At 42.0% G+C, this 25,234-nt stretch overlaps 2 protein-coding genes and 1 pseudogene across 2 annotated transcripts; all 3 read left to right on the top strand.

Annotated features, from left to right (window-relative positions):
• The first annotated feature begins 1,138 nt into the window (after positions 1-1,138).
• Positions 1,139-2,827, top strand: LOC146634761 (E3 ubiquitin-protein ligase TRIM21-like). The gene has a single exon (XM_085342365.1). It carries the CDS (start codon positions 1,139-1,141, stop codon positions 2,825-2,827), a length of 1,689 nt encoding a protein of 562 aa, XP_085198491.1.
• A 1,878-nt stretch (positions 2,828-4,705) lies between these two features.
• LOC146634760 (putative C-type lectin domain family 20 member A) lies at positions 4,706-12,727 on the top strand (annotated as a pseudogene).
• Positions 12,728-21,245: 8,518 nt separating this feature from the next.
• On the top strand, positions 21,246-24,206 carry LOC146634759 (H-2 class II histocompatibility antigen, A-U alpha chain-like). Its single transcript, XM_085343363.1, has 4 exons — positions 21,246-21,315; positions 21,564-21,812; positions 23,311-23,595; positions 23,821-24,206. Exons 1-4 carry the CDS (start codon positions 21,246-21,248, stop codon positions 23,934-23,936), a joined length of 720 nt encoding a protein of 239 aa, XP_085199489.1. The 3' UTR covers positions 23,937-24,206.
• The last annotated feature ends 1,028 nt before the right edge of the window (positions 24,207-25,234 follow it).

Below are 25,234 nucleotides of genomic sequence, written 5' to 3'. Positions count from 1 at the left end.
GAAAACAGTCGATGCTGCACTTTATAACTTTGTGTGGAAACATGAATCTCATTATTTAGACAGATGTGTTTGAATCATCCTGATAATCAGGCTTTAAACATGTCAGAGTTCCACACATCAGCTGTGATATTCAAGCTGACCTGGATCAAACATGTCATCAGACACAAACATAGATGATGCTGTTTAATCCCAAAGCTTATTTAAACAAACTGGAGGACAGAATTCCTCCTTAAATGGGATTTTGATCAAATCCACTGATCTCGTTTTCACACACAGGCTTTATCATGGTGGCTTCTTCTCTACTAACATCAATCTTTGATTTGGACAAACAAATATGTGAAACACAAAAATAAATCAATGTTTTCTGAGGATCCAGAATAACATGAATGATGTATCCCAGCGAGTGACTGGAAAAGTTCATCTTCTTCCACATCCTGAGTTTGTGAGGATGTTCCAGTATCTGTGAGAGAAAACAGGACAGTTTTTACTGACGCACAAATGGACCAAATATACAGACACCTCTGAATAAACATGTTCTCATCAATGCCATTAAAATACTGGATCAACAGTTAATAACACATTTCTGAGGTTTGTGATTCATCGTCCTCCTCACTGTCAGCTCTACTGGAACAGTCACTGTTTAATATTAATGGCTCGTTGATCTGGACGTACAATAAGAAGTATTCAGTCACCAACAAGGTCGAAGTTTACTTCACAGTGATTGATGGAAAATATCCAACAAACTGATTTATTCAAGTATACAAATGATCTGGATGAATCTTGGACCTTCTGTAAAACAGAGAAACAATTTCACATCTTTGTAACGACTGTATTTATCTTCATCCCCAAACGTTGATCCTGTCCATCTGGACGCTGCACTGTACAGCAGACACTACGATGTTAGGTTTGTGTTTGGATGAACCAGTTTGTGTCTGAGTGTGTTGCTGGGTCTCCACCAGTTACTCTGAGAACTGAAGAAGCTTCTCTGATGAAACGTCTTCAAGAAACTCAACGAAGTCCAGACGCTTTTCTCTCCAAGCTCCTCAGACTACTGACGCTTGTTTCTCTCTTTGTAAAATGAAATTTAAAGTGAATTTTGAATCAAATGTTTCTCTTCTTTCTCCCTCAGAGTGCAGACATGTCTGCTGCCAGCAATCTGCGATCTGAAGATCAGTTTCTGTGCTCCATCTGTCTGGATGTGTTCACTGATCCAGTCACTACATCATGTGGACACAACTTCTGCAAAACCTGCATCAGTCAGCACTGGGACACTAATGGCAGAAAGAAGTGTCCTATGTGTAACAGAGTGTTCAAGAGACGACCTGAACTAGACATCAACACGTTGTTCTCTGAGATGGTTGCTCAGTTCAGACGTGAAGCTCAGCAGAAAGCCAGCAGCAGCAGCTCAGAGCAACAAGCTGCCAAACCAGGAGAAGTTCCCTGTGACGTCTGCACTGGAACCAGACTGAAGGCCCTGAAGTCCTGCCTGGTGTGTCAGACCTCCTACTGTCAGACTCACCTGGAGCCTCATCTGACACTGAAAGGTCTGAAAAGACATCAGCTGGTTGATGCTGTGGAGAACCTGGAAGGCAGGATGTGCACGAAGCACGATAAACTCCTGGAGCTGTTCTGTAAGACCGACCAGACATGTGTCTGCGTGCTCTGCTCTGTTTTAGACCACAAGAACCACGAGTTTGTTCCTCTGAGAGAAGAATATGAAGGAAAGAAGGCAGAGCTGGAGAAGACAGAGGCTGAGATTCAGCAGATGATCCAGAAGAGACGACTGAAGATTCAGGAGATCACAGAGTCGGTGAAGATGAGTAAAGATGCTGCAGACAGACAGAAAGCAGGTGTTCAGGTCCTCACGGCTCTGATGGAGTCTGTTGAGAGACGCCTGAAGGAGCTCATGAAGGAGATCGAAGACAAACAGGAAGCTACAGAGAAACAGGCTGAAGGTCTCATCAAAGATCTGGAACAGGAAATCTCTGAGCTGATGGAGAGAAGCTCTGAGGTGGAGCAGCTCTCACGCTCTGAAGACCACCTCCACCTCCTCCAAAGCTTCTCCTCCCTGAAAGCTGCTCCACCCAGCAAGGACTGGACAGAGGTCAGAGTTCATCCACCATCATATGAGGAGACTGTGGGGAGAGCTGTGGCTGAGCTGGAGGAGACAGTCTGGAAACCCATGAAGAAGAAGCTGTTAGAGGCTGAGCTGCAGAGGGTGCAGCAGCATGAGGTGGATGTGACTCTGGATCCTGATACAGCTCATCCTAAACTCATCCTGTCTGATGATGGAAAACAAGTTTATGATAGTGATGTGAGGAAGAATCTTCCAGACAACCCAGAGAGATTTTCTTACTGTGCTGGTGTTTTAGGACAGCAGAGTTTCTCTTCAGGCAGATTTTACTTTGAGGTTCAGGTTAAAGGAAAGACTGCCTGGAATTTAGGAGTGGCCACAGAGTCGATCAACAGGAAGGGAAAAATCACACTGAGACCTCAGGATGGTTTCTGGACTGTGAGGCTGAGAAATGGAAATAAGTACAAAGCTGCTGCTGGTCCTTCAGTCCGTCTCTGTCTTCATCCTGGTCCTGAGAAGGTGGGGGTGTTTGTGGATTATGAGGAGGGTCTGGTCTCCTTTTATGATGTAGGTGCTGCAGCTCTGATCTACTCCTTTACTGGCTGCTCCTTCACTCACAAACTCCACCCATTCTTCTGTCCCTATATGAATGATGGAGGTAAAAACTCTGCACCTCTGATCATCTGTCCTGTCAATAACATTAATCTATCCCCGTTTTCATTGGCACTTGATTTCTGTTTTGATTCTGATTAAAGGGAACAAATGAACATATTGAGTGTAAATTAGAGATGGACCGATCCGATATTACGTATCGGTATCGGTCCGATACAGACCTAAATTACTGGATCGGATATCGGAGAAAAATAAAAAATGTAATCCGATCCATTAAATATCACGAAAGCACCTCACAAAACTTGCAACACGCCGTAACTCACCTCAGAACGTTAGCCGGTCGGAGCAGTATGCATCACGTGATAGAGCGGCTGTGGCATGCGGGACCTGTCGGTGGTCTGGATAGCATTTGGAGCTTCGCTAGCAACCCGGCATTTCATCTCCGACAAAGTTATCCCGAGAGAAGTAAAGCAAGTGTGTAAGTCCATCTCTGAATGTTTGTAAAGCATTCCTGCGTTAAGCTTAACAAGCGACTGCCTCTTCTTGCTGCTACTTCAATCATGAAACTGCTTAATGATCAGTTGATCAGCTTTTCTGTTGCGAGTCCGTCTCTCTTGTTTGTTTTTGGCCCACTTTGCACCAGAAAGAGGAAACCAGCGGCTGAACAACAGCAGCACGTTTAAGCTTGATCAGCTGTTGTTAGAATGTATTTAATATTTCTTTCTACTCGAGGATCTTTTCCTACGTAGCTGACGCTGGTAACTGAGCAGGGGCGGATCTAGCAAAGTTTAGCCAGGGGGGCCGACAGGGCATTAACAGGGAAAAGGGGGCACAAAGACATACTTTTCTTTCTTATTCTCATTTAAAATGTCTAGCTTTTAATAAATAATTATCTGACACCCAAAGTTTTAATTTGATGTAAAATGAATAGAAGTCAATTACTGTATATAGTAACTATTAAGTCTAATATACTCTAGTAAGCTATAGTACTTTTTCCTTTGGGAAGGTACCATCTGTGCAGTCTGCAATTTTGTTGAAGAAAGATGTTGAATCTATTTAATATTTCTTGAAAAATAATTGATTTCTGTGCATTTTTTTTTCACACTGCATCAAATTAAGGTTGATTACGTCTATTAAGCATCATGAGGTGGAGCGTGAGGGGTGGTTCCCTATTTTTTATTTATTTATTTTTGTTGTTGCTGGGAGTTGGAACCCTATTAGTTAGGTTGCTTAATATTTATGCTAAGTACTCTTTAAAATACCAGAATAGGGAGGATGGTGTAGGTTTAAGTTTATTAGATTGATCAGTATTGCTGAACTATGAAATATTTTTTTTGCATACAGGTATAACAGAATAGCTTTAGTGTAGTTGTTGTTTTAAACTTGAGTATGAACTTATACAAAATGCCGCAAGATATTTTAAAAAACAGTTTTGTTGATTAAAAAAACACTATATCGGATTCATATCGGTATCGGCAGATATCCAAATTTATGATATCGGTATCGGTATCGGACATAAAAAAGTGGTATCGTGCCATCTCTAGTGTAAATCCTCTTACTTGGCTCTCGGCGAAGGCGGTCGCACTTTTCTCCTCTCCTCCTTCCCCTTATCTTCCCTGCTTAGCCTCTTGTGTCCTGTCTTGTCTCGTGTGCACTACTTTTCCCTGGAACAGTCTCTCACTGTCGTTCTCTAAAACCTAATAGAGAATTATGGATTTGATCAACTGGTCTCTGAACGCTATTGACACCCTCTTCTCAACGAGAAGTCTGGGCTCGGGAGAGCCCGAGTGCCCTGGAGGGACTTTCCCTGCCGGATACACGATGGATGGGTGGCAAACCTGGAGGATCTTGTGCCTGGCGGGACTGTCTATCGAGGACGCTGAGGATATTTACCTATTCGGAACCATGATAACGGGGTTCTTGCTGATCGGAGCTGGCTTGGCCCTGACTTATCGGAGAAATAAGAGAGCGGAACCGGCTGTTCAAACTCCCCCTAAGCTGACCGCTGGAATTGAAGCGATGGGGCGAGGCGCGGCCTCCCACACCGAACGCAGCATGGTTAACACCTTGGAGACGCTTACAGCTGCCGTGAAGACTCAAACTAACACCATTGAGCGTATGATGGGATACATCAGAGAGGGGCCTGCTCACAATAACACCCTTGAGCGAAAGTTGGATAACATCGCAGAACGGCTCACTGCAGCTGTGGGGTCTCAGAACCAAAAGAATGACAACACCACGGAACAGAAGCTTGATACCATCATGGGGAGGCTCGCAGCGCTCCAACGGGAAATCGAGGCCCCAGTGTCAGAGTGCTAAATTCGCTGCTCGCATAAAGGAGAAATCAACAATATTCTACATTTGGACACCACGGCGCCAGCTGCTAGGCCCAAGGCTGGAGCCCACCAAAACAACTCCCTGATAACGACTGTGTGATGACTATTCTTCCCATCCCATGAAGGACACCTGGATCGGCTGGAGGACTGTTTACTTAGCCTGATACGGCGAAGGACACTGTCTCAGCTGAACTATGGACACGCACACACACACACTTACACTGATAAGCACGCACTCATCCCCCTCCCTTCCAAACGCCTTCGATGCTTGTTCCTGCGGGGGAAGGCAGCGGGTCTGCGTGCCGCGCTGAAATGATAGCATGGTGCAGGACGACTGCTGTGTTCCTTCGAATCACCCCCCACCCCCCTATCCATCCCCTGTGGCTTGTCATGTGCTCTGATGTTGTGATGTGGACATTAATGTGCTCTCTGTGCAGAGGAGTTTTTTTGTTTCCTGTTCTCATGCTGTCCTCCCATAGGTGCCCAGCGTGTGAAGAGGTCTCTTTTTTTCCTCTTGTACTTTTCCCAATGTTGTGTAATTTTTTCAGTGTTATTCTCTCAACGCTGCCGGTCTCCGACTGTATTCCCATGTGATGTCTTGTTGTTGTGTGTGTAAGTCGGGGGGGGGGGGTCCTATTCCTCTGTGGGGCAACCTGCATATGGCCAATAAAGCATTCATTCATTCATTCATTCATTCATTCATTCATACAGTCTCCATGTTTCTATAGAATCTGATCATCAGGACTCTGATTCACACTTTGATTCTCATGGAGTTTGATTTGAACAGAAGAAAAGTTGAATCAGGAAATGTTCCCACCAGAGGCGGAGCCAGACATTTGAAACACCCGGGGCTTAGCCCTAAAGGGTAGTATGCATGTGGGATTTTTTTTTTCTTTTTTTTTGGGGGGGGGGGGTAGAAATGACTGAAAGATTAATTGGCTCTGTTTCGAGTTTTGTTCAAAAAAGAATGACTTCATGTAGGGGAAAATATATATCACATGTGCAGGACACCTTAAACTAGTTTTTTAATTAAGCAGCGAGGCAGAACAAGGTCAGGGCTGCATCAAGACACGAGGACTAAACCCCAATTCAACCAGACCCAGAACTGATCTGGAATTAAAACAGGACTACAAGAGTTCAAAATCAGGACTACTGAGGACTTAACCAAAACAGAACCAGAATCAGAACTAGATGATAGTAGCACTAAAAATCATCATAGACCTGCACTACACTTATTTTTTAATTCTACCAAAGTACACTATTTAGATTGAGAAAAGTTTATATAATTATTTATCCTTGTTGTGCAAACAAGCCTGCATAACTTAATAAATATAGAATTTGAAAAATAGCAAACCTAAAAAGAAACACTAGGTACGAGATACATGAGTACCTGATATGGTGATACTTTTGGTAAACAACCATTTGACTAACATGTATGTCTCACCTGCTCTTGTTCATCTCTGTTCTGTCCTCATTCTCCATCTCCCTCTCTCTCCCCCTCTGTTCCTCTCTCTCTCTCTCTGTTCCTCTCTCTCCCTCTTTGTGCTGACAATCATCAAATATACAGTTGAAACCACATATTTATGTACTCTTCAGATCAAAACACAAACACTTTTTTAATTGTAACATCAAATCAGACTAAATATTTTTTTTTAGATTGATAAATATATTATTTATCAATAACATATTTGTTAACTTTAAGAGTAAAGAGAGAAACTGTCTGTATTTCTTAATTGCAAATGGCACCAAATTGTATTCAAACTGAGCCACACTTATGGAGCTCCACAGTTCTGTTCCTGGTGTTTTGGTTGACATCTCTTGATGTTCCCATGTCACAGAAACAGGCTCTGTGTTTTGCCTTATATGCATCCACAGCTGTGCCACCAGTTTACTCACATGGACTCTACTAACCTATCAGAAGCTTCTTCAGCTCAGAATGGAATCGTCTGGAGTTTCTTATTAATTAACAATAAACTTAGTGTATATGTACTCCTACATTTGATGAAAGTGATAAAAAATAGAAGCTCTGTCTCTCTTTATTCTGACATTTAACTAATTCAAAAGATATATCAATATTTATCTAAAACAAAAGTTTACTCTAAATTGATGTTGTACAGTAAAAATGTTTTATGTTTTCTCCCAAGTAATGCCTCTAAAACACTTAAGTTGGCTTTATTAAACGTTAGATCTTTAGCTGGGAAAACATTTTTAATTAATGATTTAATCACTGAGCACAGCCTTGATTTTATGTTTCTAACTGGTGGTGGTCAGAGGGCCCGGTGGCGCCAGTGTCCAGCAGCCTCGCCTCTGTCAGTGCGCCCCAGGGTGGCTGTGGCTACAATGTAGCTTGCCATCACCAGTGTGTGAATGTGTGTGTGAATGGGTGGGTGACTGGATATGTAAAGCGCTTTGGGGTCCTTAGGGACTAATAAAGCGCTATATAAATACAGGCCATTTACCATTTACCATTTAACTGAAACTTGGTTGGACCAAAGTAACAGTGGAGCTGTTCTCATCGAGACGACCCCTCCTAACTACAGTTTTATCAGTGAGGCCAGGGTGAGCAGGAGAGGAGGAGGGGTTGCTGTCTTATTTAATGAATCATTTCAATGTAAGCAGCTATCTCCTGGAAGTTGTCAGTCTTTTGAATATGTGGCTTTACAGCTGAAGGCCCCATCCAAAGTTGTGTTTCTTAATGTTTACAGGCCTCCCAAATACGGCACAGACTTTTTTAATGACCTCAGTGAACTGCTGTCTGTGATCTGTGTTGATTTTGACTGTGTAATTATTGTTGGGGATTTTAACATCCATGTGGACAACCCTCAGGACAAAGGGACTAAAGACCTGAGTAACACTCTGGGCAACTTTGGGCTGACTCAGCATGTAACAGAGGCCACACATAATAGAGGACACACTCTTGACCTACTGATCTCCAAAGGCCTGAGCATTTCAAAGGTTACTGTGTCTGATGTGGGCCTGTCTGATCATTACTGTGTTTTCTTTGAAAGTAAAATCTCAGCCCACACAAATATATCAACAACAGTGATCACAAAACGGTGTATAACTGAACACAGTAGTGAGATCTTTAACCAGGTCTTCCCATTAACACCTGACCTGCCCAGAGGGTCAGTCAATGAGCTCGTCAATAGCTTCAATGCTAACATGTTAAATGTAATGGACACTATTGCTCCCATTAAGGTGAAGGTTATCTCTGGAAGGAAAAAGTCTCCATGGAGAAACTCCACACTAGTGAAAAATGAAAAAAGAGAGTGTAGGAAAGCTGAGCGCAGATGGAGAAAAACAAACCTCCAGGTTCATTATGACATTTATAAAGAGAAACTTCACAATTATAATTTACAACTGAGGAGTGCAAGGAGGTCCTACTTCTCTGACATCATCACTAAAAACAGCCATAATGCTCGGGTCTTATTTTCTACAGTTGACAGGCTAACAAACCCTCCTGTGTCAGTGGCAGCTGAACTTCATTCGACCATGGCCTGCAATGACTTTGCCAAATTCTTCACTGAAAAAAATCCAAAAAATTAGACAAGCAATTGGTACATCAACAGCAGATCCAGGATATGTACTGTGTCCACCAAAAAACTGTTTAAACACCATGAAACAGTTTCAACCTATTAACAGCAAAGACCTGGAGGACATCTTAGGTCAGCTGAACTCCTCCTCCTGCTGTTTAGATGTCCTGCCAACAAGTTTTTTCAAAAAGGTCTCAAAGACTTTAGAGTCAGACCTGTTACAGATCGTCAACTTTTCTTTAATATCAGGTGTTTCCAGAATCACTAAAAACTGCTGTAATCAAACCTATACTGAAAAAGGACAATCTTGACAAGACACAAATGAACAACTACAGGCCGATCTCAAATCTCCCATTTTTAAGTAAGATAATTGAAAAAGCAGTTTCTCAACAGCTCAGTTACTTCTTAAAACAGAATAATTGCTACGATGCCTTCCAGTCAGGTTTTAGACAGAACCACAGCACTGAAACCGCTCTGACAAAAGTGTTTAATGACATATGTCTGAACACAGACAGTGGAAAAATGTCAGTCCTAGTTTTACTGGATCTCAGTGCAGCATTTGATACAGTTGACCACAACATATTACTCAAACGACTGGAGAACTGGACAGGTCTTTCAGGAACTGTACTAAACTGGTTCAAAACATACGTAGAAAACAGGAAATACTTTGTATCAATAGGTAACTTCACATCTGAGCAGACAAGTATCACATGTGGAGTTCCCCAAGGTTCCATCTTGGGACCCCTTCTGTTTAACATCTACATGCTCCCACTGGCACAGATTATAAAGAACAACAAAATAAACTACCACAGCTATGCAGATGACACACAAATATATATCACAATGTCACCAGGAGACCAAGGCCCTGTGCAGGCTCTTGGTAAAATGCATTGAGGAAATCAATGACTGGTTGTGCCACAATTTTCTCCAGCTAAACAAAAACAAAACTGAAGTAATAGTCTTTGGCGCCAAAGAAAAACGATTACAGGTCACCAGAGAACTTCGATCTATACACCTAAAAACCACAAACCAGGCGAGAAATGTGGGTGTAGTGATGGATGCAGACCTAAACTTAGAAAAACACATTAAGACAATAACAAAGTCAGCTTACTATCACCTCAAGAATATTTCAAGGATAAAAGATCTGATGTCTCAACAGGACCTGGAAAAACTAGTCCATGCATTCATCTTTAGTAGGCTTGATTACTGTAACAGCATCTTTACAGGTCTACCTAAAAAATCAGTCAGACAACTACAGCTCATTCAGAACTCTGCTGCTCGAGTCCTCACTAAGACCAAAAAAGTGGACCACATCAGTCCAGCTCTGAGGTCTTTACACTGGCTGCCTGTCCGTCAGAGGATAGACTTTAAAGTTCTGATGCTGGTCTATAAAGCCCTGAATGGTTTAGGATCAAAATACATCAATGACCTCCTGACCCAGTATGAACCTTCCAGATCCCTCAGGTCATCTGGATCCGGTCTTTTATCAGTTCCCAGAGTCAGAACCAGACACGGAGAAGCTGCATTCAGCTTTTATGCTCCTTATATCTGGAACAAACTCCCAGAAAGCCTCAGATCAGCTGAAACACTCAGTTTATTTAAATCCAGGTTGAAGACTCACCTGTTCTCAGCTGCATTTGAATAAAGCACCAAATCCACACTTTTAAGCTTAAATTTCAAAACTTATATTTAACTACTGATTTTATCTACTGTTCTGATTTTATCTGTTTTGATTTTATATACTGTTTTGTTTGTTTGTTTGTTAATTAGTTAGTTAGTTTGTTTGCTTGTTTTAATCAATTTTAAATCATGCTTTTTATTTGTTTTTGTTTCTAATGTCTCTGTAAAGCACTTTGAATCACCTTGTTGTTGAATTGTGCTATACAAATAAACTTGCCTTGCCTTGCCTAAAGTGTGTGTATGTAAATATCTGGTTACAAATGTGAATATCCTGCTGTGTACTGAAATCCCTCTTGTTTTGCATAGAAATATACTGAACAACATACAAAGCATAAAATAAGTTTTTATGCTTTGTATAAAAAAAATGAACTAAAAAAAAAACTAACTAAAATTAACTGAATTTATAGCAAAAATGTGTTTAGTTTTCATTGATGTGTACGTGTCATACAATAGACGAGGGTGAAGATGAAGTTTAGTTTCCAGGTTTTTTCTTGCTGTGTCTCATTATGCCAGCAGGTGGCAGCACGTTAGTCGAGTCGTCTGTGTCGCTGCTCCGTCCACGCGCAGAATCATGTCAGGAAAAGTCGGGAGAAAGCGCCAGAGTCCAATTTGGGATTACTTTGAATATGACTGTGTTTTGGATAAAGCAAGTGTCTTGTAGTGGAAAGAGACAAATTATGAGGGACATTTCTAAAGGGGAAAAAATCCCACAAACCTTAAAGTGCAGTTGAAAAGCTCACACAAGAAGGCTAACCTAGCTTACCTTGAGAAGGTAAGGGAGCACACTCAACCCTCATCCCCAGAAACAGAGGCTAACCCCAGGCAAGGCAGCGTGATGCATCCCGAGACAACAGGACGGGGACATCTACATAACTGTGTGAGTCAATTGCCTTCAAAGAGTTTATCAATTCACTTGAACCAAAATTACGAACACCCGGTGCTGCAAGAGTTAATAGTCTCATTGGGGCCAAGATATACATTTTATAGTTGCCTGGTATCAATGGTTGTTCATCTGCCCTAATTTATTTATTTATTTAAAGAACCCATAGGTGAGTTGTCTGTCTCTGCGTGTTAGCCCTGCGACAGACAGGCGACCTGTCCAGGGTGCAGGGTATGGTAGCTGGAATAGCAACATACCAAAGGATAAGCAGAAGAGAATGACTGATATGATGAAACTGGGATTTTGTTACACTTAATTATTGCGAACACAACTAAAACTATAACTGAAACTAAGGATTTAAAAAAAAATAAAAACTAAACTAAACTAGCAAACAATTGGTAAAAACTAATTAAAACTGATATAAAATTGAAAATCTGAAGTCAAAACTAAATAAAAATAAAAACTAATGAAAATTGCAAAACTATTGAAACCCTGGTGAGGACAGTAGACAAGTGGGTAGATGTTCCATGGACTAACACTCATCAGTTCATCTGCTATGATGGTGAGAATATGTGGGCAGCAATATGATGAAACAATATTTAATAATGTTATAATCTAATTTATATTCTGTTTTACATCGTGTGTTCCTGAAAGAAACAGTTTGAAGAATGAGACAAATTAGTTAAAGATATTTTTGTGTTTCTGACTCGACAGAAACAATGAAAAACAACAAAATATTTCATTTGATTGAGACGTCTGTGACCTGGACTCAGGCTCAGAACTACTGCAGACAGCATCACACCGACCTGGCCAGTGGACTCGATCAGATATACAGTGAAGAGTTTAAGAAGTTGCAGAACTCTACAGCCTCGTGTATCGGCTTGTTCAGAGACAGCTGGAGGTGGTCAGATGGGAGTAACTTCTCTTTCAGATACTGGGACTCATTTAATGATGGACTAAACAACAGGAAATGTGCAACGACTCTGTTAGAGAGATCAGGAAGATGGAGCTCTGCTGGATGTGACCAAAGAAAGCCTTTCTTCTGCTATGATGGTGAGTTTACACAGATTTATCTCAGCTGTTTGTCCAACAGATGAACTGCTGGACTCACTGAGAGGATTTAGGTCAGTGTGTTTCTTCAGCCACTTATTTCTGCATGTATGTTGAACTTCTGTCAGAGGTGAAGATGTTTAGCTGATGGTTGGAACAGAGATTTCTCTGTAGAGCGACTGATTCATCTGAAGAATCACTGAAATGTTTTTAATGGTTTCCTTGATTTTTATGGCAGATAAACTGATTCTGATCAGGGAAAACAAAACCTGGGAGGAAGCCTTGACTTACTGCAGACAGACACATCATGACCTGGTTTCAATCAGCAACCCTGAGGAGCAGCGATGGGTCCAGGAAAGAGCCAAAAACGCCTCGACTCCTTTCGTGTGGCTGGGACTGCAGTACTCCTGCTTTCTGGATTTGTGGGGTCGGTGACGAGCTAGTGTGCTATGAGAGGTGGGCTTCAGGGCGAAAGACTGAAGACTGTAGCATGTCTGCAGCCATGACCACAGGAGGGCAGCACGAGTGGGTCAGTCAGAGGGAGAATGAGGCATTTGTTTAAACATAAAGTCACTTCTTAGATTGACATGTACTGTAGAGTTCCTGGGGTGAACTCTGTTTGAAGTGGGAGAATGACCAACAGATTATTACCTGTTATTACCAACAAGACAGCGTACATCACTGTCACAACAGCATTTGTTTTCATTCAAAGGCTTTATGGCTTTTCCTATACCTGGTGGGCCGGTCTCTAGTCAAAATGTCTGGGCCCATTTTTTGTCCCAGTCCAGCCCTGGGCACGACACGCAGTGAATTAATCTGAGAAGGTGCATCAAAAAATAAATGGCTGGGCCAGTGGTGCACATCGCAAATAGAGACTTTCAGGTGTTTGGACCAATGTTTTATTTTCTTATCAAAGCAGAAAGCTTTAATGAGCAGCTGGATTTGTCTCGCATTAACTGGCTGAGTTAATGCCAGTTAATGCAACATCGAAGCAGCTGGACTCCACAGCTGTGCGTGTTCATGGAGCTGCATGTTCACCTGCTGGACATCACAACCTGACAGGTTTAACTGTCTTCAGAACATTGCAGAGGCCTTATTGACAGTATTTGGCTCTACATGTCTGTGTGAACAGGTTTTCTCTCACATGAGTCCTCAGGCAGCCTCTGAATGCTGGACACTGGGAGACCTGTGTCTCTGAGTGGGAGACCAGAGATCACATTAACATGTGTGTCTCTGTATTAACAAACATGCCATATTGGCTTAGTTTATTTTTGTTATCATTGTTGTGAGGAGACCATAAAAAGCATTTGTATTTTCTGTTGTACAGTTATGGAGTTCTTGTTATGGATAAAAAGTCTTTTTTTGTTTCAAAATAGATGATAACTGTTCACTGATAGCTGCCAACATCTGCAAACAAATATAATTCTATAAAGTGGTTCTATATAATGTGTAACTGTTCATATAGAGCGTTATTAAATTTATTGCTAATGCAATCATATGGCACACTCACTTCTGAGGAAATTTTAAATGGTACTCGCCATCAGAAAGGTTGCTGACCCCTGGTTTAGATGAACTGTTGGACTTCCAGACCAGCAGGTTTAGGGAAGTCTTTATGGGGTCATACTCTGACCCCCCCCCCCCCACACACACACACACACACGCCCCCTGATATAGAGCAAAATATCAAGAGTGCATTTCATCATTTGCTCGGTAGGTTGTGCTCTTGCATTTTGTTTGCTCGAATGTTGCCTGGATTCAGTGGGAACGTCATAAAAAAAAAAAAAATTCTTGTTATTCCTCACATACAGTAAGAGTATTCAGGGCTCTCAAAATTTCAAAATCCCTGGTAGCCCTTCGGGCAGGGACTCTTCAGGTTTTGGTAGCCCAAAATAAATTTAAGTAGCCAGAATAAAAAATAGAGCAATTTTTTGATTGATGTTTTGTTTCCTTTACAATATTATACATTAAAGTATAATATTGTAAAGGAAACAAAACATTAATCAAAAAATTGTTGAAAAACAAATTACAACATTGTATAAAAATTACAATCATCAACTCAAACACTTGGTTCTAATTGAACAGAAATTTCTATGGACTTGTAAGAACTGTGTAGGACTTGAATCAGTCTGTGTCAGATCCTGAATTTGAAATTTCCACTGAAGTCACGGGTAAGAGACAAGTGGAACCAAGATCGAGGCCATTTGCTTTTTGAAGTTTGCAAAGACTGCTAAATTGCACCAGTGGTAGTTCACTCTTTGCAACATAGTAGCTGTTCTAAACAGATTTTTCATTTTTATTTTTAGTATGTTATTTGCAATTGGTGTTTGTTCTGGGAAAGATATTGCAGACTGAGCAATAATGCATTACTTGCATTTCTCATGGGTTCTAATGGGGGCCTTTCTTAAAATGACTGGTCCCAGTAACAAAGATGCTTGTCGACTCAGAAATCGAGAGAAAACCAACAACACACCCGGCAGAACATTATGTTATTTACACGGGTGCACATAAGTGGTCCGCATGTGCGCATTCGCTGTCAAAATAAAAGATGCGCACCAGATAAGAAGTTGCAGCGCGCGTTTGCGTCCATATAAAAGGCTGTTTTTGTCCGCTAGAGTGGGATTTTCACGGCACATTCCACACCACATCTGTGCGTTCATCATTTGTTTGAAGCCAGCTCACCTCCTGCAACCACTTTTCCGAGAATACGTGCTTCTTTTGTAGTTCGGACTCCTTCTGACATTTCTTTGGAGGTGGAGGAACACCACAGTAATTGCTTAAAGGAGCTTCTTCGACATCTTTAAGAGTTCTAAACAAATGTCTGTCCTCCTCCAGAAAATCTTATGTACGCAAACACGCGTTGCAACTTCTTATCTTGTGCGCGTTTTTTTTTTATTTTGACAGCGAATGCGCACCTGCGGACCACTTATGTGCAGCCCTGGTTATTTAGCTCGTCATATCGCAGCCACAGAAATTATTTTGTCCATGAAACCATAAAGCTGCACTTTCTTTTTGCCTTATAGTCTGATTTGTCATAACTTCTCCGTTTTGTGGTAAGCTTTTCTTTGGCTGTCACTTCTTCACCCTGACCTGTCTTATTTGGCTCAGCAGAACTAAAATATATATCGGTCTGTGAAGGTTCTCAGTCATCCAGGTCATCGTAGTCAAATATATATCCTGCTGCTTTTACACACAGACTCACATAAGCTCAGCGATTCTCTGCGCGATCAACCTCTCACATGTTTAAGCTGCGGGAGATTTCACTTGTCATGTTTGCATAGTAAGCTAACAATTAATAAGACGATGTCAGAGGAATTGGTGCACAAATTATCATCACTCACAGATCAGTGCTGTCCGAGCGATTGCAAAGTGAAAGCAAAAAACAAGCGCAAATTCAAACGCGACTTCAATATGTCACATATTGACAGTGGCTCACCGATGCCAATGACATAATTACCCAGCTACATTTCTGAAAGAATGCAAAAGCATTGACATATATTTTTCCTTCCTACAATAGCCCGACGGGCAGGGAAGAGATAGATTTTGGTAGCCCGACTGGAAAAATCGCTAGCCCCAGGACGTCGGGCTAGCGATTTTGCGAGCCCTGGTATTAAAGAAACATTTTAATATGCCTATATTTGGTTTTAGTTACAATGAATTTGAATTAATTTTATGTGGTTCGTCTGACTCAGTTTGTAGTGTTACAGTTATAATAGAACCCAAGTTTAGATAAGATAATATGTCTACTGTTGATACTTTATTACCTTAATAACTGAATGAATGAGCAGAAGACTGAAACCAAGAACATTCAACAATCTAAAAGTAGAGACTCTAATGCTTGAAAGCTTTGGCATCTAAAGCCTCTCAAACATATTTGTGCCCTATACACTAAGACACATAGTCGAACCTTTTTGAACATTTATCCCACACTTAGAAAGGGACAGTAGATATTGTCAGCATGTCCTTTTGTTAATTCACTGAAAAAGGAAGAATTAGGCAGGGAAATCTTTTTAAAGGACTGCTTCTTTCAGGTCTAGGGACATAATGGAAGATTGATTATATGTCCTTCTGGGTTTGTTAGTAGCACAGAACTACTTTTACTCTTTGAATCTCACTTTATTGGTTATTATTCAAAATCTCAAAGAGATTGTTAAATCCAGTTTATTATACTTCCGGCGCCGCTCCGATCTGACCGAGTCCTTTTTTCTCTTTAATATATTTTTCTCTGTTGTTTTGTGTTTATCGTTTTTGTTTTTCTATTGTGGACTGCTGTCCCCACAATGGAGCTCAGAATTCTATGGACAATCGTGTTCTTTATTACATTTTTTACGGCATCTGTGTCCGGAGAGCTCGTGGAGGTCCGACCTCCCATTGTTTACAGCAGGGATCAGCTGTTAGCCCTCAGAGCCTCCGCTGCCCTGCCTACCGCCGAGCAAGCTAACATCCCCCGCGAGGTGAGGAGGAAGAGACGCGGTACTCGGGCCGGGACCGGACGTTGCAGTAAAGTTAGGAGGTACCGGCCAGCGATTCCATCTATTATTATGGGGAATGTGAGATCTCTCCCCAGTAAAGTAGACGAACTGGCGGCTCTTACCCAACATCAGAGGAGCTACAGGGAGTGCAGCCTGATGTGCTTCACAGAGTCGTGGCTAACTGCGCTAACTCCGGACTCACACGTAAACATGGAGGATTTTCATCTGATCCAGGCCGACAGAACAGCGGAGAGTGGTCAGAAGAGAGGAGGGGGTCTGGCTGTGTTTGTGAACGATAGATGGTGTAACTCTGGTCATTTATCTATCAAAGAGACGCTATGCTGTAAGGACATTGAGCTGCTAGCAGTTAGCATGAGACCGTACTATCTACCGCGAGAGTTTACACACGTGATCATGATAGCTGTGTATGTCCCGCCCTCTGCTAACGCTGCAGCAGCCTGTGAGGTCCTGCACACTGTAACCAGCAGACTCCAAACACAGCACCCTCAGGCCCTTTTCCTGATCTCTGGGGACTTTAATCACATCTCCCTGTCCTCCACTCTCCCCACCTTCACCCATGTTACCTGCCACACCAGAGACAATAAAACATTGGACTTATTGTATGCCAACACCAAGGAGGCATACAGCTCATCACCTCTCCCTCCCCTGGGGGGCTCAGATCACAATCTGGTTCATCTCCAGCCTGTGTATAAACCTCTAGTACACAGAGAACCAGTTGTGAAACGCACAGTAAGGAAATGGTCGGCAGAGACTGAAGAGGCCCTGAGGGACTGTTTCCATTCTACTGTGTGGGAAACCTCTGCAGCCCCCTGGAGGATGACCTCAACAGCATCACAGACTGCATTACGGATTACATGAACTTCTGTGTGGACAACACCGTACCCATCAAAAAGGTACGGTGTTTTTCTAACAACAATCCATAAATAAATCCTGAAATAAAGGCTCTCCTCAAGGAGAAGAAGAGTCTTTAGATCTGGAGACAAACAGGAGCTGAGAGTTGTTCAGAAGAAGCTGAAATGGAAGATGAGGCAAGGAAAGGAAAACTACAGGAGGAAGATGGAAGAGCAGCTGCAACAGGACAACATCAGAGGGGTTTGGAACAGCCTGAAGACAATCTCAGGACAAGAACCAACCCCCCAGGCTGCAGGAGACTTGGGGTGGGTGAATGACCTAAATAAATATTTTAATAGGTTTGATCAACCACCCACCCCTCCCACAGCATCGTCCCCCCTGCTGCAATCTCCTTCATCTTCAGGGCCTGCCTGTCCTTCATCTCAGGACTTCACACCTCTCAGGTTCACAGCTCCCAGTCATCACACCCACCCCCGGCTTCTGTGGATTCCAACATACACACCCCTCCCCCGAAATCCACTCTTTCTATCTCAGCACTTCAAGTGAGGAACGAGCTTCGCAAGATCAAGATCAAGGTGCAGAAGGCTGCAGGTCCAGATGACATCAGCTCCAGGCTCCTGAGGTGCTGCAGAGATGAACTGTGTGGCATCCTAGGTTATCTGTTCAACCTGAGCCTGTCACTGGGGAAAGTACCACAGCTGTGGAAGACCTCCTGTGTGGTACCGGTACCAAAGACCTCCCATCCCAAGGACCTCAGCAGCTACAGGCCGGTAGCCCTGACATCGCATCTGATGAAGACCCTCGAGAGGTTGGTTCTAAACCATCTGCGCCCCCTGGTGAGGTCTTCATTGGATCCGCTGCAGTTTGCTTACCAGCCTGGCATCGGGGTGGAGGACGCCATCATCTATCTCCTGCACCGAGCTCTGACTCACCTGGAGAAGCCTGGAAGCACTGTGAGGATCATGTTCTTTGATTTCTCCAGTGCTTTCAACACCATCCAGCCACGACTTCTGAGAGACAAGCTGGAGATATCGGGAGTGGACCACCACATGTCCCAGTGGATGCTGGACTACCTCACAGGACGCCCACAGTATGTGAGGACACAGGGCTGTCTCTGACACGCTGGTCTGCAGTACGGGGGCCCCACACTGTGCTGGCACCCTCTACACTGCAGACTTCTCCATCAACTCCCCACGCTGCCACCTACAGAAGTTCTCTGACGACTCTGCCATAGTCGCCTCATCACAGGTGAGGACGACTCAGAGTACAGACAGTGGACTCTGGACTTTGTGGACTCGTGTCAGCAGAACCACCTGCTAACCAAGCCGGGAAAACCAAGGAGTTGGTGGTGGACTTCCGGAGACGCAGACCCACCACACTGACACCGGTGAACATCCAGGGAGTGGACATTGAGATAGTGGACTCTTATAGGTACCTGGGTGTTCACCTGAATAATAAACTGGACTGGAGCCACAACACAGGAAGGGTCAGAGCAGACGCTACCTGCTGAGGCGGCTGAGGTCATTTGGAGTCCAGGGAGCGCTTTTAAAGACCTTCTATGACTCTGTGGTGGCATCTGTCATTTTTTACAGTGTTGTATGTTGGAGCAGCAGTTTATCGGCAGCTGAGAGGAAGAGGCTGGATAAACTCATCAGGAAGGCCAGCTCTGTTCTGGGATGCACCCTGGACCCAGTGCAGGTGGTGGGAGACAGAAGGACTCTGGCCAAAATAACATCTCTGATGGACAGAGTCTCCCAGCCCATGCATGTAAATGCTGCTGAACTGCAGAGCTGCTTCAGTGACAGACTGCTGCATCTAGATGCATGAAGGAGCGTTTCTGCAGGTCCTTCCTCCCTGCAGCTGTCAGACTGTACAATCAGAACTGCTCCCAACAAACACAGATGTTTACATCTGCACTGTAACTGCAATAAGTTAATTAACCGATTCACACTACAACCTGCTCTGCCTCTTATCTGTAGTTATTTTTATTTAATTTAATAACTGTACAGTACTCTGTATATAGTAACCATTGTCCTTAATGTAAATATGTAAGAAAAATTGTGTGTATGTTTCTGTCCTGTGTCCTGTTTGTTTGTATATGTGTCTTTCTGGCTGCTGTTAAACCCTAATTTCCCCTTGTGGGACAATTAAAGGATTATTCTATTCTATTCTAACACAGCCAGATAACAGTGATGAGTTCGTTGAAAATAAAATACAGTACCCGATTGTATTCAATGCATCCTTAATGTCATGCAAAGAATTTGAGCTTCGCAGGTTATTAATTATTTCCTTTAAAGTCGAGAATGACACAGGTTCAAAAGGTTGAAAAAACCATTGATTATTCGGAAAATGGGGCTTGATTTACTGCTGCAGAATGTGGGGCTCTTAACACTGAGATTTTATCTATAAAATGATTTAGAAATTTTTCGCATAAAGCTGGGGAGGCCTCCCTCGAAACATCAGAGCAAGGATTAAAAACTGAGTTAAAGATTTTAAACAGAACTCGAGGATTGTGACTATTAGTTGCAGTTTGGCAGCCTGCCATAAGCCAAAGACTTTTTCTCATGGGATGTACCACTTTCAGATGGGTGATATAAAACAGTCCAACTGATAATAGGTTTAATTTCATAAATCCATGACTTTTCAACATCTTTGATGTCACCTGGTCAACTGTAAGTATGTAACCTTCTGGTTTCTGCTTTTTGTTGTGTATCTCTTTGGGCTGTAGCTGTACTTCAATCTACAGTTGATCTCAAACATGCTTTTCCATAATAAATACCAGCAGGACAGTGTGCAATCAACTTTTACTTTGACTCCTCAATGCACAAGGACCACCATACCATAAACACTCTCTCTGTAAACAGCAAACAAGGTTACTGTAAAAATAATTTAAATGTTGGACATAAAATTACAAAGTGAGGCAAGTAACCATAATGTTATTACATATATATTGAACATAATTGTGTATAAAATCACCAAAATAATATTGCATCATACATTTATATTATGAACTACGCAATTTAAACGTGGCCAAAAATAAATAAATACGCCTGCCATAAACAGGTCATCAGTTATTAGAGAACAACTGTCAGGCTTCATCAGTATTTTAACACTGATTTAACATTTATTTAACACTTAGATTTCAGTCTTGAACCTTAATGAAGATTTGGATGAAAAATCAACATGAATTCAATTTCAGCTTTTCCCAAAAGTCTCTGTGATTTTTAAAGTTATCTCAGGGTTCAGTAGATTGTAGTTTAGAGACAGAGCAGGGCTGGAGATGATTCAGCCTCTCAGAGACTGATTATGGTCCATCTAAGCTCACAGCAGAAGGATGAGGCCATCACGGCTGCTCCACCCTTCACAGGAGGAACCCCAACTCCTCCTGGACTAAAGGTTTGAGCAGATCACCTCTGCAGTTCTTCATCTGTCCACCAGGTGTCCTCAGTGCACCTGCATTCGCAGATCACCTGACCATCTGAGTCACCTGACCACCTGCTCCGTTTGTTTTGTTTTTTTAAAATCTTTCTTTTCCATCCATCTTCATCGGGCTCTGATCAAAATGAGTTTATTATAATGTCATTATTAATTTCTGTTTTCTATGTGTCTGTGTGTGTTTGTGGGCCTGGTGCCTCTGTCTGCCTGGACACCGATGACATCATGTGGTCCCTGTTCTGTGATTGGCTGATGTTTGTGTACGAGCTCGCAGACATTCAGAGAGTCACAGAGCTCCTGCTGATGATGATAAAGATGAAGGTGTGGGTGCTGCTCCTCGTCCTCTCTTCCGTCCTCTGTGTCTCTGCTGATGGTGAGTCTCTAAATCACTCATTAACTCTGTTTTAATGAACTTATTAAAAATATTAGTGAGCAAATGAACTCTGTCAGAAGTCCGAAACAGAAGAGACGAGCACGCGCACACATTTATCACGTGATCGTTAAACTTCACCAGCTGATTACTGGGACACAGTTTGTCTAAATATGAGCTTGTTCACAACACAAACACTGAATAACAGACACTGAATAACAGACACTGAATAAGCTCTCTGTTCTCCTCAGGTCTCTACGAGATGAACTCCATCAGCGGCTGTTCAGACACTGTTGGAGAGGATGTGCTGATACTGGATGATGAGGTGGTCTGGTACGCAGACTTCAACAAACAGACAGGTGTTGATTCTCTGCCAGCCTTTGCAGATCATCCACACTGGCAGGAAGGAATGTATGAAGAAGCTGTGGCTAATCAACAGATCTGCAGACAAAACCTGAAGGTGGCTCGTTCAGCTATGAAGGACTTCCCCAAAGAACTCGGTAAACATAACTCATCAACCACACAGTCCACATGTAAAGAACAGAAGCACGTTTCCAGCTTGGGAGTAAATCCTGTAAATATTTCACTCTGTTAAAGTGATAAAAAACAACAACAAGAGCTTTATGGCAGATAACTCGCAGAGATCCAGTTGTGACAGGCTGACAGGTTAGATCAGCTTTGCTGTCATTATCCTGACACTCAGGTGTACAGTATGTAGTTGGCTCACTCTAGTTTTAAATAACATGTGATGCAAACAACAGAATAATGGTGTTATCCTGAGGTTAATCCAAGCTCACAAAGTGTCTGTATTCACCAGATTACAGATATAAACCAGAACAAAAACACACAAAGATAATCCAAATTTGGTGAGTTAGTGTTATCTTAAAAAAACAGCAACGTGTGTGAAATGATTGTTGAGAAATCTCCAAGTATTGTGAAGAAACAGAAAATATTTTCTAAGTTAATCTTTCTGAGTTAACTTCAGTAATTAGTTCCTGCAAACTATTAATGCGTTTTTTTGAGAAAGACATGAACAAACCTGAGTGGCCTTGCAAGTCGGTTCCTATCAGTCACTTATGTTATGACAGCCCCGTCTAGATCGTGGGACTTGTTAACCAGGGATGAAGCCCAGACTGCAGGTTTCAGGGTAAGATATTACTTGCTAGAGCAACCAGTTAGATCTATTTGGACTTAAATACATTTATACTCAGATTCACACCTTTATTGTTTCACAAAAAGTTAGAAAGGGAAGTTTAGACACAGTTTAGACTTTAACAGCACATTAAAAAAATAATAATCGATTCTAATTACTTAATTAACCCACTCTGAACTAATGGTGATGTTGTTCCTAGCTTTGGAGGAGAGAGGTTGGTGGTGAGATAGGCCCTTCCAGTAGTGTAGGTATGTTCCACCTCAGTGCTCTGTGTTATTGAAAATAATAAGGAAGCTACGATTCACAGGGAGAACCTTAAAAGGCTTAAGAATCTGCAGTCCGCCTGGTAAATGATGGACGCCCAAATCCTTCTCAGAATCATAATCCAACACAGCGATGATGATGAGCAGAAATAGACGACATCATTCTGCTAAGATGTTGATCAGACTCATGTCTTTGATTAAGAACAAAGATGATCTACTTACTAGCAGCTCTCTTTAGCACTCTTATGTTTATGACAAAAGAATTTCTCTCTGCCTCGGTAAAGTTCTTCTTCTCTTGTCCTATCTTATCTTAGTTTATATTATCTTATCTTATGCTATGGAAATATTATGCTTCCTATGAAATGAAATAGGGAACCTACAGTATGTATTTCCACTTTATCACATGACATGAAACCAACAAAAAAAATCTGTTCTTGCACATTTGTGTTTTTTCCATTTTCACTAGAAACTGGAGTTCAGCAGCAGAAGCTTCTGTTTCTTTCACAGTTTTTTGTTTTCTCGTGTTATTGAGTGCAGCCTGTCGCGCGGTGTTGTGAGCAAACTGTATGTGTTTGTGCACAGATGCTCCTGACAGTGTGGAAATCTACACTATAGTAAATGTGGAGATTGGAGTCCAGAACACTCTGATCTGTCATGTGACTGGTTTCTATCCTGCTCCCGTTAACGTCACCTGGAGCAAGAACACGAAGAAAGTGGTTGAAGGAACCAGCATCACTGTTCCCTTATCCAACAAGGATGGTTCCTTCAGCCAGACGTCCAAACTGGACTTTGTTCCAAAGGGAGGAGATTTGTACGCCTGCACAGTGGAACATGTGGCCCTGACCCAACCAATTACCAAAATCTATGGTGAGTATATCAGGTTCAGTTTATTATAAAATGTACCAACAACAGTAATCACAAGGTGAGTTATATTCTAAGGCAAAGGCTGCATGTGTGCAAAGCAATGGAAGTGTGTTCAATGATCTCTAATAATATGATCTGAAATAAAAAAACAAGCAGAAAGTGTTGGTCCCAGCACAAAGACTGACTGTTTACAGATGTGAAGGTCCACGTCTCTCTCTGTCTCTGCAGAGGTGGAGGACGTTGAATCCATTCTGGGACCTGCAATATTTTGTGGAGTGGGTCTGACTGTCGGTGTCCTCGGCGTGGCAGCAGGAATCTATCTCTTCATCCGAGGAAGAAAGTGATGCTGATCGGTTGATGCTAATGTTTTAATAAATTCTGAGGTAGACACCATCCTCTGATGAACTGATTTTTATATGATTCATTACAAATGAAACATCTGGAGGAAAACTGTGGCAGCTGGTCCAAATGATCTCAGACCCTCCTCATCCTCACTGGGACTGATTATTGATGTGAAACAGAGAGTTTCACATCATTAAAGATTTACTGAGGAAACGTTGATTTCAGTGTGTTTCTGAATGTTTCTGTTGTGGAACGGTCTCATGCTGTATTTGGTGAGCTGATTTTTCTTGTGTGCAGAATGAAGATGAAGCTCGTGACTTTTTGAATTAAAATAACTGAATGTTTCTTTTTGGTATTAAATTCATTATTTTTATGGAGCAGCAAAACTGAAAAACAAATAAAAATCTGGTTAAAAGAAAGGCTAAAAAAACTCAGGCCTTATCAGACTTGTATTTCCATTAATTGTTTCAAAGGTCTTGCACGGGAACCTGAACAAATTAAACCTGATTACATTTTAAGAAAAGACTCAAACAGGTCACTGACTGAGTTGAACCACATGGTGACGGCGTTCTGAGGCAAACTTCCACAGAAAGGATGAATTCAACACAAGTTAACCTTAAATCCCACTTTGATTAACAAACAGCGTGACAATAAACAGTGGGGACATTTTTCTTTAATTTTGTATTATAAATTCCGTCTTTGTCTCTTCTTAGCATGTTGTGATGTACTCAGCGTTAGCATTAATGCTGAGATGTATTTTAGAAAAAATGCAGAACAAAAGTAAATTAAGATCAACAACAAAAAGGAACAAAGTCGGCGATGTTAGCTCACAGACTAAAAGCTGAGTAGCTACCAGTGTGGGTGTTAATAACTCAAACATTTATTTTGATATATTGATAACATGCACAGGCTTTAGTGTAAGATGTTCTCAGCTTCCACAACCACCAGTCAGGCTGCAAAGACTCCCTGATTTGGTCAGTGAGATACTGAACAGTCCTATTGTTGACTTCACTTAGGGCTCAGAATGAAGCCTCCAGACTCCAAACTACTGGCTTCTTTCAGTCACCTTCAGGCCATGACACAGTTAATATTGTTTTTTTAAATCCATCAAAGTCTTGTGTCACTTCCTTCTAAAAGAAACCGCTTGCTGATCATCTTCTCTGCTCTTCCTCCTCCGTCCTCTCTTTCTTACATCTTTATCACATTATTATTAGTTTCTCTCCCTGGAAATAAAGTAAGTGTACCTTTAGCCAACAGGACGAACTGAAACTGCATAAACACTGTGTGTGTATTTATTGAT

Source organism: Diplotaxodon limnothrissa, linkage group LG3, assembly GCF_057381915.1.
Source record: "Diplotaxodon limnothrissa isolate DT_005_m linkage group LG3, D_limnothrissa_male_GT1.1, whole genome shotgun sequence".
NCBI classification, from domain to species: Eukaryota; Metazoa; Chordata; class Actinopteri; order Cichliformes; family Cichlidae; genus Diplotaxodon; species Diplotaxodon limnothrissa.
The sequence above is the reverse complement of the archived record's forward strand: the minus strand, read 5'-3'. Positions and strand labels throughout refer to the sequence as shown.